At 39.9% G+C, this 13810-nt stretch overlaps 1 protein-coding gene across 1 annotated transcript in view; it reads left to right on the forward strand.

Annotated features, from left to right (window-relative positions):
• Nucleotides 1–762: 762 nt before the first annotated feature.
• CHMP2B (charged multivesicular body protein 2B) overlaps nucleotides 763–13810 on the forward strand; it is a 31999-nt gene continuing 18951 nt past the window's right edge. The window contains exon 1 of the mRNA XM_068972994.1: nucleotides 763–1018. Coding sequence (XP_068829095.1) covers nucleotides 985–1018 — 34 coding nt within the window. The 5' untranslated portion in view covers nucleotides 763–984. The remainder of the gene's footprint in view (nucleotides 1019–13810) is intronic.

A 13810-nucleotide genomic window follows, 5' to 3' on the forward strand; every position in this document is an offset into this window, starting at 1 on the left:
ATTCTAATAGGTTCACAGTGTAGCTATATATTTTTCTTGAGCAACTGCAAGAAACAGATATTAAAAAACAGAGTTGGAGACATTTAAGCCGGTGTACAACAAATGTGTGTGGATTTCTTTTTTCTTGTTTCCAGTCAAGAGCACTAAATAAAAAACGTTACATTAAGAAAGTTGCTCCCCACCCTTCTCCCGGCCACTTCCAAGCCTAGAAACCGGATCCCTGGAGACCCGCACCGGGTAATGGGAGCCCCGGGCCCAGGGCCGCAGTGAGCGCCTTGGGTCCGCAGGGGCTGCGCGGGTGGGCGTCGGGGAGATTGCTGAGCCACTCACCGCGGAAAACTCTCAAGACAAACACTACCAGGGCACGGACCTCAGCATTATCATCAGCCCCTGCACTTATAAAAGGCTTAATACAGACAGCAAGGGCATGGTCATAAATCAACTGGTTCCAGGACGACCCACGCTTGTCCTAGGACTCTGGGGACCCCTACTTCCAGCTTCTTCTGGGCACCGAGAGCGCCAAGGATCATCTCTGTCCGCATTCAGCGTGGAACCCGGACCGAGAAGCCACCTGACCCCGCCCGCGATCCCCCAAGTACTGCTAACACCGCTAGCGGCGCATCACTCCCGGCGCCAGGACCCCGGCAAGCTGGAGAGTGGGCAGCCGCTGAAGTGAGGGCAGCGGCCGCGGCTTCAGGCGCCGCAGTGCGCAGGCGGATGCGCAAACCGCGCAGGCGCCGCCTAGAAGTGACTTCTCCAAAAAGTGTCTTAGTTCGCGGTCACCTGAGCTCCGGGCAACTCGGCTGCGGTAGGCTTCGTGGATACCCGCTCTCCGCGGGTCCTGACTGCAGACCCCGCCCTCTTCAATTGCCCATCCGCTCCGCCATCCCGAACCTTGCGAGAGTCTGTCCTATCCCTCCTTGTTCTTTCTCACTCGCGGGCCGGATCGGGCCGAGCCGGGCTGCCCGGGTGCGGTTCCTGACCATGGCGTCCCTCTTCAAGAAGAAAACCGTGGATGGTGAGTTCCGTGCCTGGCCGAAAAGGCCTAGCTCTGCGTTTCGCAGGCTTATTTGGGGGACTTCCGGCCTTGACTCTTGTTGCTGTCCCTGGGGGCGGGGCTGGATCAAGTGGCCCCACAGGTGACCGCCTTCGTGCGTCACTTTTCCACTTCCCTGTCTCTTCGGACTCGCCCTACCTCAGTCTCACCTGGGCAGTCTGGCTTCCTCTCTCTGATAACACAATCCTTAACAGCCCCGCCCCGTCCCCAGGTTTCTCCTTCAGCTGTATCCTGAGCATTTCCTGGAGGCAGGATGCGGTTGACCCTTGAGTGTCATTAGACTTAGTGATTTGATGAATTTCTTGTTGGTTTCCTGTGCGTGTTTACTGCTCCTTCAGTTTGGAGCTGTACTACTTGGGAGCATCCAAACCGGAACCCCTTGTTGACGTGGGGGGAGGGTGTAATAGGCTCCAGTTACCAAAAGAACTTGGTCTGGACCACAGCATCAACAGAGATGTGAAATAAATGCTTCTAGACTGACACCAGTAGGAAAATAAAAGAAATCCAAGGGAGGTACCTGGATTTCCTTTTCATAGTTGACTTCTGTCTCGTATAAATACCTTGCTATCTAAAGTAAGAAATGTGGTTTGCATTATCTGCATAGACGCTTGTGTTTGAATATGCTTGCATTGCTTCGGACATTTAACTCAATGTCATTTTAAGGGGAAAAAGTGAATACAGGAATATACAAATTGGTGTCTGTAAGCAGTGATTGTCATATATGCTTATATAGCTGTTTAATTAGCCTTGATGTTTTCATTGACTTTGCCAGGAATCAAATTCATTCAAGTTATTTAGAAATCGTGTTTCACATTACATGTTGAGTCTAGGTTGTTGCTGATTCAATCAAAGAATCACTTCTTTGTAAGGGTCTAACTGCTACAAAAGGAGCAGTGGTAGCTAGACAGTGATTGGTACAAACAGGGTGCTCAATCCAGACGTGGGGTAACTCCTTCATTCCTTTGTATTGACTGTTCCAGTGCTGCCATAATTATTTTTTGGAGGATGACAGAGATAGCATCTTTACCCTCCGCACTACCTTTTACTTCAGCACATGTCTTTTTACCCCTAATTTGTCACACAGCATAATACTGTGTGATACATAATAATAATTTTTGGTTATTCTGAATGGGTGAAATTGACTTTTTATTAACTGAGAAATACCACTTACAATACTTGGAATAACTATCAAGTTTGGATAGGAAGTAATACAATTATGTGAAATGAGTTTTATGTGTATTTTACCTGAGAATGTTAATCTTTAACATGACGCTTTATTTTTTCAGTGTTCAGTACCAACGTTATGGTTTTCAATTATTGTATAGTACTCCAGGGGGGAAAAAAAGGTGTATCTTTTTTTTTTTTTTGGTTGTTTAAGTCTCATAGAGTGAGAATTTAGTAAACAGAGGGAAAAGGGTTGCATCTTACTATGATGTTACAAATTAATTTTTTTTAATTAACATTAAAAGCCAAACGTCCTAGCTCTAATTGCTTGATGTCTGTCAAATTACAAAGACATAAAAATCAGTTCTATATTCTCAGTGCTGTGCTTCCTGGTGCTTTTGGCAATCCAGTGACTATTGTACTTGAAGTATAGAGCAGGAAAAAAAAAAGACAATGAAGATGTGCTGTGAGGATGTTTAGCTGTATACTTATTTGCAGCTGGGTTAATTCATCCAAGAAATGATGTTTTTGCTGAATAGACTTACTTGCGAGAAAAAGATCTTAAGGACTTTTGGAAAGAACTATACTACTGACTTAAAGATCTGAGTGTGAAATTTCTGAATATGAAATTTGGCCACTATGTACATTTTACTATAACCAGCAAACTGCATACTTGATGTTTTCTTAAATTACCATGTCAATTGAGATCAATTAATGACATCTTAATTGTAGATCTGTACTTTTGTTACTTTGATCTGGAGATTTGCTGATGCTTTTATTCCTTATTTTCTCAGGAAAAAAAAAAGATGTTTTGTTTAAAAGGTGACAGCATTCATCTTAGCAATAATGAGGCTATATATTTTGAAAGTGAATGTATTCTTATGCGTGTCTGCCAGATCCTCAGACTCGTTGATTATTGATCATAAGATCTTTTACTGTATGCTGTCTTTTTACCTGTTTCAGCAGTAATGAAATTCTGATATATAAGAAAAATATGTAACTGCTTATAGAGCTGGAGAATAATTGAATCTTTCTTGTCTCTTTGGATTGGCTAGAAGAGTTGCATACTATATCATTAAAGAATACTGCATATGTAAATTAAAAAGGGAGAAAACATTACAGCATTTATTACTATTCAGAGTTATGTTTAATTCATTTTTGACACAAAGATGAACAAGTCTCTCCAGTGTATACTTTGTTACAGAAATTAATGAGAATTGTAGCTCAGTGCTAAGGAAGAGAAAGATTCTTTTGAATTTGAAATTACAATTGACTACTTGCTTTTCCTTATACTGATTTCTAAGAGATATATATGTATGTATACACGCACATACACAGACACATTGTATAGGCCTTTCCCGGTAGCTCAGCGGTAAAGAATCCGCCTGCAGTGCAGAAGACGTGAGAGATGTGGGTTCCATCCCTGGGTCGGGAAGATCATCTGGAAGAGGTCATGGCAGCCCACTCCGGTATTCTTGCCTGGAGAGACTCCATCAACTGAGGAGTCTGGTGGACTGTGGCCCATAGGGTCGGACACAACTGAAATGACTTGTGTATATATATGTACATATATATATATATACACACACTTATACATGCATATGTGTTTTTGTTTTGTTTTCCTTTTGTATTTTTTCCCTAAGTGGACTAATGGTGACCTATTTTGTAAATCTAATTATGAACCTGTAAGTCAAGATGCCATGAGGACTTGTGAATGCACAGCTAAATATGCCTGTTAAAAAGTAAAGCTCTTTAAGTGTTATATACTTTTTGTCTGTTATCCTCAACAAAGACAAATTTGAGGTGCTAGTCTAAGCCAGCCGGAGAAGGCAATGGCACCCCACTCCGGTATTCTTGCCTGGAAAATCCCATGGATGGAGGAGCCTGGTAGGCTGCAGTCCATGGGGTCGCTAAGAGTCGGACACGACTGAGCGACTTCACTTTGACTTTTCACTTTCATGCATTGGAGAAGGAAATGGCAACCCACTCCAGTATTCTTGCCTGGAGAATCCCAGGGACGGGGGAGCCTGGTGGGCTGCCATCAATGGAGTCTCACAGAGTCGGACACGACTGAAGCGACTTAGCAGCAGCAGCAGCAGCAGCAGCAGTCTAAGCCAGCACACTGTGTTAGCATATTGTATCTTATTTAATTCTTACAAAACCTATAAGCACTATTGTCATCTCCATTTTATAGATGAGGAAACTGAGAAGCAAAGGACTAAGTAACTTGCCCAGGATCACTCAGCTACTAAGTGACAGAGTCATGACCTCCTCTCTTTGAGCATTATCATTGTTATTTATTTCTTACTGAAAAGCCTGCGGCGCAATTTAATTTTGCGGTTCTTGCTAAGTACATGGACTTCTCAGCATTTGGTAGATACCATGTAAGGCATACCTTTTGTCTATAAGGCAAAATTTTCTTAGAGGAAATATTTTCCCTTAACCCAGTGTTTTCTTAGGAAGTATTTTCCAACTCATTTTACTCTTCATCTAAATCTCTCAAAGGATTGGTGATGTCTCCTATCCCCACTTCTGTACTTCTCTGACGTCTCCCCTCAACCCGCCATTGTACAGCAGTTTGATTTACATCTCATGTAATAAATGAGATCTTGCTAAGATCATCAGTGACTTCTAGATCACTAAATCCCATTTTTAGTGATCTCTTGGGCTACGTTTTGCATTTGATTTTGATAATAATTTCTTCCTTGAAATTCTCTTTTGGTTTGCATAACATAACACTGTCTTCATTTTCCACAGATTCTTCTGACTACTCCTTTTCCTTTTATGTTTTTCTTTTCTTTCTTCCTTCCTTTCTTATTTTAACCTTGCCTTTAAATGTTAGTGTTTTTCTTGGTTCCCTCTTGGATTGCCATTATTCTAACCATACATTTTCTCCCTACGTGATCTTATCTAAACTCTTACTTTAGTTATAACCTAAGTGCTGATGGATCCCAGTTGTGTATCTTTAGATATATTTTTCTGAGTTTCGGATCAGTGTATCTAATAGTTTGCTAAGTATCTCCACCTTGATGTCCCAGAGTACCTCAGATTAAAAGAGGTCCCAAAAAAGATTCATCACCATCTTTTTCAAGTCAGTTCTTTTCCTGGGTTTTCCTCTTCCAATGTGTAGCAGTCCTTGATTTTGCCCTCTACCTTTAATTAATTACCAAGTCCTCCTTTTGTCTCTTAAATGTTTGTCACATATGAGCTTTCTTTTTCTCATTCAGGTCCCATTTATCTTAAACTTTTTTACATCACTTTTCTGTGTTTCCTTCTTGTAGCTTCATAGCCTTTAAATCATTCATCTGTAAAGTTGCCTGTGTGATTGATATATATATATATATGAAATCCAAATCTGACTATGCTACTCCTCACTATAAATCCATTTATTGAGTCTCTAGCATGAAAGGATCAAGTGAGTGCCATGCTTGATCTGTTCCTTGTCTTGCTTACTAGCCATGTCATTTCCCTAAGAACTCTTCTCATATTCATCTGTATATACAATACTCTTTCTCACTCTGATGTATTTTTAGTTATGATACGTTTATGTGTAGAGTTCTCTTTTTTTCTTCCTGTAGCTAATTTGAACAGGTTTTTTTCTTTTTCTAGAAATTCTTCTTCAGTGCCACCTCATTTCAGTTCAATTCAGTCGCTCAGTTGTATCCGACTCTTTGTGACCCCATGAACCGCAGCACGCCAGGCCTCCCTGTCCATTACCAACTCCCGGAGTCCACCCAAACCCATGTCCATCGAGTCGGTGATGCCATCCAGCCATCGCATCCTTTCTCATCCCCTTCTCTTCCTGCCTTCAATCTTTCCCAGCTTCAGGGTCTTTTCAAATGAGTCAGCTGTCCGCATCAGGTGGCCAGAGTATTGGAGTTTCAGCTTCAACATCAGTCCTTCCAATGAACACTCAGGACTGATCTCCTTTAGGATAGACTGGTTGGATCTCCTTGCAGTCCAGGGGACTCTCAAGAGTCTTCTCCAACACCACAGTTCAAAACCATCAATTCTTCAGTGCTCAGCTTTCTTTATAGTCCAACTCTCACATCCATACATGACCACAGGAAAAACCATAGCTGTGACTAGATAGACCTTTGTTGACAAAATGATATCTCTGCTTTTTAATATGCTGTCTAGGTTGGTCCTAACTTTCCTTTCAAGGTGTAAGCGTCTTTTAATTTCATGGCTGTGATCACCATCTGCAGTGATTTTGGAGCCCAGAAAAATAAAGTCTGACACTGTTTCCACTGTTTCCCCATCTATTTGCCATGAAGTGATGGGACTGGATGCCATGATCTTAGTTTTCTAAATGTTGAGCTTTAAGCCAACTTTTTCACTCTCCTCTTTCACTTTCATCAAGAGGCCCTTTAGTTCTTCTTGCTTTTTACCATAAGGATGGTGTCATCTGCATATCTGAGGTTATTGATATTTCTCCTGGCAATCTTGATTCCAGCTTGTGCTTCTTCCAGCCCAGCGTTTCTCATGATGTACTCTGCATAGAAGTTAAATAAGCAGGGTGTCAATATACAGCCTTGATGTACTCCTTTTCCTATTTGGAACCAGTCTGTTGTTCCATGTCCAGTTCTAACTGTTGCTTCCTGACCTGCATACAGATTTCTCAAGAGGAGGTCAGGTGGTCTGGTATTCCCATCTCTTTCAGAATTTTCCACAGTTTACTGTGATCCACACAGTCAAAGGGTATTGTATAGTCAATAAAGCAGAAATAGATGTTTTTCTGGAACTCTCTTGCAAACTGTGTTAAATACCTCACTCCTTGTGCCCCCTCCCACTTTTTTCTTTTAACATCTTGATTTGTATTTTCCTGAATGAAAGTAGATCTTCACGCACTTCCAAAGTTGGATTATGCTTTTCTTAAGTTTTTCCACATTCCACATTTGGATGGTTGCAGAGAGTCTTCAGCATAAATGGGAATGACTCTACAGCAGTTTAGAATTTAGAGACTAAATGCCAAAGTAGTGGCAGTTACTAACCAAGAGTGGTGTTCCCAGTATCCAGCACATCCTGTAGTCTACATCTGTATTATCACCACCCACCTTGAACCTTAGTTCAAGTTTAGAGATAATTTGAGGACTGTTATTGACAGTAGAGGAACAAAGCTTCTTGGGTTTTGCCTTATTGGGTGCTATTTATGTATGCTGCTTTTCCAGAGTTCAAAACTTGTGAAATTTTGACTAAGTTGGATAAATCTAACAAGAGGGGGTAAAATTTATCATCTACATAAATTAGATCCCCTTCAGAAATATCCCTGCCTTCTTCCAGATAAACTACAACATTCTCATTGTGCTACCTACAGTACCGAGATCTTTCTTTGCATGGTATGTGTTCCCAGAATGATTATTATCCTGAATATTTAAAAACTCAAATTTTGCTTTCTGGTTGGTTTCTAAATTCTTCGTACACCAAAGAAAAATAATTGAGTAAAGAATTCACAGACACAATACTCTTCTGAACATTTTTCTGAGCAAAAATATTGCAACATTTTATTTATAGGAATGGAGACTGTTTATTTTCTTCTTTTTTTTTTTGGAACAATTTCAGATCTAAAGAAAAGCTGAAATGACAATATTCAGTGAATACTCATTTTCTCATTGCCTCAGTGTACCAATTATTAACATTATGCCACATTTGTTTTCTCTCCCTTTCTATGTGTGTATGTCTTTTTAAGTACATTTGTACACATATATGGGTTTTTGTTGTTGAATTATTTAGGGTAAGTTATAGACATCATGAAACTGTGACAATCCAGCAAATATTTCCCAGAATAGGATATTCACCTGTATAACCACAATGCCATTATGACTCTCAAAAAATTTAATAGTGTACAGAAGTGAAAGTGACAGTGTAAGTCTCTCAGTCGTGTCCTACTCTTTGCGACCCCATGGACTGTAGCCCACCTGGCTCCTCTGTGCATGGGATTCTCCAGGCAAGAATACTGGAGTGGGTTGCCTTGTACTCCTCCAGGGGATCTTCCAGACCCAGGGATTGGAACTGTGTCTCTTATGTCTCCTGCATTGCAGGTGTGTTCTTTACCACTAGCACCACCTGGGAACTCCCAATAGCATTATTTAATATGGAGTGAAATTCCAAATGTCCTTAGTTGTCCACCCCTACACCCCCCAATTCATTACTGCTGTTTTTGTTGCTGTTGTTTGTGGGGGAAGTGATTACCTGGGTGATGAAAAGACTTTCCTACTTATGTGGCATTTGAGAGAAAAACACAGTGTTGAGAAAGAAATAGTTATGTGATGATCGGGTACCTGAGCCTTCTAGGCATAGAGAACAGTAAAGCAGGAAGCCCTTTCAGAAGCCCAGGAACAGATGTTTCCATATGAAATGTCTTTCCTTTACATTTCTCCGTTCCAAACATGATACCAAAGGCTGGTATTTCTTTTCATGCTACCATTTTCTACCTTCAAGTCCATCCATTTATCTGTGAGACTGTTCTTTCAAAGGATCTTTCACTCATTCCTTTACTTATCTAAGCTGAAAAATGTCCTTGGCAGTTTTCTGAAGCTGTTATTGATGAGCATGCTAAAGGCTGTGTCTTTGAGACCCACATGAGACCCAAAGATCTGCTGACAGGTGACATCTTAAAACCTTCCTTAAATTCCTGAAAACACTGATATTTTAATAACCATGAACAAATTCATTTCAATGAGTTCCTCGGGGCTTGAGTTACTTTTCAGACTTTCCTGGTGGGGGAGAAGCATTCCTTGTTGCTTCCTTTTGTGCTACCACAGGGCTAGACTCCTGTTCTCTTCTTAGTGTTCCACTTTTTCCTTTCAAGTGAGTCCTGCTGAGTTTTTCAACTTCAGCCTGGTTTTTAAGCAAACCCTTGGCTGTCTGGACCAAGTACAGAGTAAAGCTGTTGCCATGATTCTCGACTCTCCTTTCTGTTTCCCATAGTTGTTTATTTATTTTTTGTTTTTATTTTTTCTTTGCCATGTATTAAAACTGGTTACTTAGGTGATACATTTTCTTTCAGATTTCTGATATACCATGTCCAAAGCCTGAGAAACAAGTTTGCTTTCCATATCAAATTCTGATTTCTTCTCACCCACTCTCTCACTGCTATTGTCCTTCTGCCTTTGTGAATTTGGTTTTCAAAGCCAGTATTCCCTAGTTACTGACCTCTAATATTAGTATTTCTTTCTTAGCCCTTAACCTTTGAGTTTGTAGCATTTTGCAGTTTTTTGTTTTTTTTTCTCCTCGTCAACTTAAGGAGATGGTATATCCTCACATGGCCAGTACCTCATCCCCCTTTATTGTTGATTGTGGAGCTCTTCATGACAGCTTTAGCTGAACTCACGCTCCCAGCTCTTCTGTTCATAGCCATGATCAGAGTTTATCTAATACCCACTCTACCAGTGCCACAGTAGCCACTATTTCCTCTGATACTAGCTTGCAGACCTTGCACATAAAATGCAAAGAGGACACTCGCTTTCCTCTTGGATCTTAATCCCCAAAAGCCAGTTCATGGAGATGGTAAAGCAGGATGTGGAAGCATTTTGTGCTCCTTTTTTCAATCCACGTAATCGTTAGATTCAGGATAGGCAATACAGTTGCATAAATCAAAATGATTTTTCTCTGAAGAAATACATTTAAAAGCAGACAGTATGGTATATGTTAAATTAAAAGTCCATCATGACCTTATAGTAAAGTGGCAAACCCAGTACACGGTAGAGCCGGTGCTGTCTAGGAGACCAGCTTAAACACAGCTGAGTGGTATGAGTTGTGCCTTAGTGTTCCTGAGGCACAGTAATCCTGACTGCAAGCTTGAGCTCCCTCCCTTCTCTCAAAATATAGGCACTTGAAAGGATGAAAAAAAAGAAAAAACTGGGCTTCCCTGATCAGTTGGTTAAAAAAAAAAAATTCGCCTGCAATGCAGGAGACCCTGGGTCAGTTCCTGGATGGGGAAGATTTGCTGGAGAAGGGATAGGCTACCCCCTCCAGTATTCTTGGGCTTCTCTTGTGGCTCAGCAGGTAAAGAATCCACCTGCAATACAGGAGACCTGGGTTTGATCCCTAGGTTGGGAAGATCCCCTGGAGAAGGGAAAGACAACCCGCTCCAATATTCTGGCCTAGAGAATTCCATGGACTGTATAGTCCATAGGGTCGCAAAAAGTAGGACACGACTGAGCGACTTTCACTTTTCATATTTGCAGCATGTAATTACTTTTTGCTTTAATCCTCAGATGTGCAAACAGTATGGAAATGAAGAGTCTAGAAATAACAACCATGATTCCAGTTGGGCCTTGGACTCAAACCCAGTAGAAAATTCTAGTGAGCTAGATCACATGGGAGACCCTTTTATATTTCACTGTTTATTTTTGGGCTCTCTGTTTTTCTTTTCTTGGTAATCAGATAAACCTTATTGACTGGGAACCAAAGAACGACCTTAGGTCTGTTTGTATCTTCTTAAGTCCAAAATTTAACTCAGTGATCTTATCACTCTTACACATATGTGTTACTTTTTCAATAAGAAGAGCCTGAAAGGCTTCAATGCCCAGGGTGGAGCTGGCCTGAGTGGCTTTTTCGCAGTGTTGTGCTGGATGTGGGTGAGGACAAGATGGTGGGTGGGGCAGCCGCTGGATCCTTCCGACACGTCCAGGTGGTAACAGAGCGAGCACACCATAGGCACATCCCTGCGTTTTCACAGTTTGAAAGTTCAGTGCTCCATTTTTCCTTTGTCGAAAATGTCATAAAATCTGTCATAGCTCAGATTTTGCCATTGTTATATTGTCAACCATCTTTCTTGATAACTAGTAGATTTTATTGTTAAAATATTAGCCATCTTTCTTGATAATCGATAAATTTTATTACATATTTTTAAAGAACCTGTTAAATTATGGCTATAAGATAAATCCTTTCATATTTTGGTATATATATGTTTGTACTCCCTTAGATTACAATTAACAAATATATTGGTATAGTTGTTGACATGAAGTAAAATGTAAATACAAATAGGTAAATAAATAAAATATACTTCTTGCTCTTAAAGAGCTTGTAATCTTAGGAAGAAATCAGACCTACTAAGAAATAAATTTAATGGGAAATAAACTTTGACTTCAGAACATTAAGAATGTCTCCTAACCTTTCTTATGTTATTCCTTCTGAATTATTTGAAGACCAAATTATTAACTATGAGTTTAGTATAGGAATTGTTTTTAAAGAAAATTTGTTTCATAGGATACACCCATTATCTCATATGAAAAAAAAATTTACTATCTTTTCTCTCTTACCTTAATATATTTTAAAGTGTTACAGTTTTGTTTTATACAGTCTAGTGTGTAACATTAGATGGTCTCGGATTATAGCTTAGAACTCTTTAAATATTAATAGGTCATTAACAACAGGCTGTGAAATATGCGGTAGTTAATTTTCTTTATTTTTCCTTCTCTAATATACAGTGACAGTTATGGTACACATAGTTACATAAAATTAAGAAAAGTGAAATCAAACAATTTTGATTAAATTATGTTTTATTAAAGATCATGTCATAATACTTGTATTTCAACAAAGATGGCTATATCTATTCTTTATTCTGATTCTCTGACACCAAGTGGGTGTCTCCAGCACTTTAGTTCAATCCTAACAACTGTTTGGAGTTAGTACAGACCCCACAGGTTAAGGGCTCTGTCCACAAAACTGTCCTCATTTAAGAGGCCAGTCACAAGTCTTAGATTCCCACCAGTACTTCTGACTGACCGGCTGTAAACACTAGTGTCAGCCCAACTCTCTCTTCAGATTTGAAAACATACTAGAACAATTCTCAGAACTCAAGAAAGTACTTAGTATTACAAGTTTATTTATAAGAAAACAACTCAGGAACAGCTAAATGGAAGCAAGGTACTATGCAGGGGGATGGGGTGAGGGGTGGTGCTCAGAGTATCTGTGCCCTCTTTGGACATGTTACCTTCCCAGAACATCAGTATGTTCACCTACCTGGAAACTCTTCCAGTCTCTTTAAGAGTTTTTATAACCCTGTCTCTGGCTCTACTCCCCTCCCCTGAGGGATGGGGTTGAAAGGCCTCACCTTCTAATCAAGCATTTGGACTTTCAGCCCCATCCTGAACTCTCCAGAGGTACACTTCCTTAGATCAAAAGACATCTCTATCACTCAGGAAATTCCAGGGGTTTTGGGAGCTCTATGCCAGGAATTCAAGACAGAGACCAAATATAAATTTTTCATTATATGACCTTAGTAATGAAAAAATATATATTGATAACATTCTAGATCTTTCTAGATCCAACAGTCAGTGCTTTCAGCAGTTGCTTTACACTGTGTCAATTACCTAGTCACAGTTCAACTTATCAATATGGTGGCTTCTCTCTCAGCTCAGTACTCCTGTAACTTTAGAAGACCGTCATCATTATGTTAATATTTCATCTTATCCTGGTTGAATTCAGGGAGTTTTTAGTGTGCAAAAGGATTGTATTCCAACAGTTCACTTGTAATACTATAGTGTTAAATTTAGGGCATATTTTCTTTTGAAATAGTAGGATAATTGGTCAGTGTTTTCATACCAATCCATTGTCTTGGGCAAGATAGGGGAACTACGTCCAAAACAGGGAAATTGAGAAGGTTTAAGTAGTGAGGATAAGGCTGATGATTGTTTTGAAAGATGGGGAAATGAGAGCTTTCTTTGCTGTTTTGTTTAGTGTCAGTCTGTAGATTGCAGAGGAAAAACATCATGTGTGTAGACCTAATTAAATTATGTCCACCTAAAATTCATATGTAGAATCCCAACTGTATTTGGAAACAGGGTCTTTACAGAGATAACAGGTTAAATGAGGTCATGAGGGTGGAGCCCTAATCCAGTAGGACCAGTGTTATCATAAGAAGAAAAGATAGCAGAGAAAAGGCCACATGAGGACACAAGAAGAAGGTGGCTATCTGCATGTCAAGGGAGAGGGCTCAGAAGAAACCAACCCTGCCAGCACCTTAATCTCGGACTTCTAGCCTTCAGAACTAGGAGAAAATAAAATTCTGTTGTTTCTGCCACCCAGTCTATGGTGTTTGTTATAATAGCCCTAGCAAACTAACAAGTCATGTTTTTTAAGAATAGGATCCCAGCCAGTGCTCCATGAAACATTTCTACCCAAAAAATGCTAATAGAGGTTTCTTTAAAAGGATTCCTGGTTTAATGACTTTGGAGAATAATTGACCACATATTCTTCCCTTAAAGGTTGACAATATACTTTTGTATATTAAATGTTCTTAGAAGCCTTGAAGCAAAGAAATTGGTTTAAAATTTTTTTCAACTTGAACATTTCCCAAATATATTTGCCTACAGACTATCCCCTTCTTCTTTTTTAAGTGAAACATGTTTCCCATCCAGAAGAAAGTTAGTGAGGGGAGAGAGCTCCCTCTCTTCTCATCTCCTGTGTAGATATTGTATGGTTTCCTATACCTGTGTGTAAGGAACATATAGAGTGTCTCTTTAGTAAATCCTGAGTGTGAGATGTCCACCAATATAACTTAATTGAGAAACAGACTAAGTAGAGGAGGAGAAATAGATGTTTTGTAAGTAGGATATAGGAGCTCTGACATCTTATTTTTAA

This window comes from Capricornis sumatraensis, chromosome 1 (assembly GCF_032405125.1).
Source record: "Capricornis sumatraensis isolate serow.1 chromosome 1, serow.2, whole genome shotgun sequence".
In the NCBI taxonomy this organism is placed as follows: domain Eukaryota; kingdom Metazoa; phylum Chordata; class Mammalia; order Artiodactyla; family Bovidae; genus Capricornis; species Capricornis sumatraensis.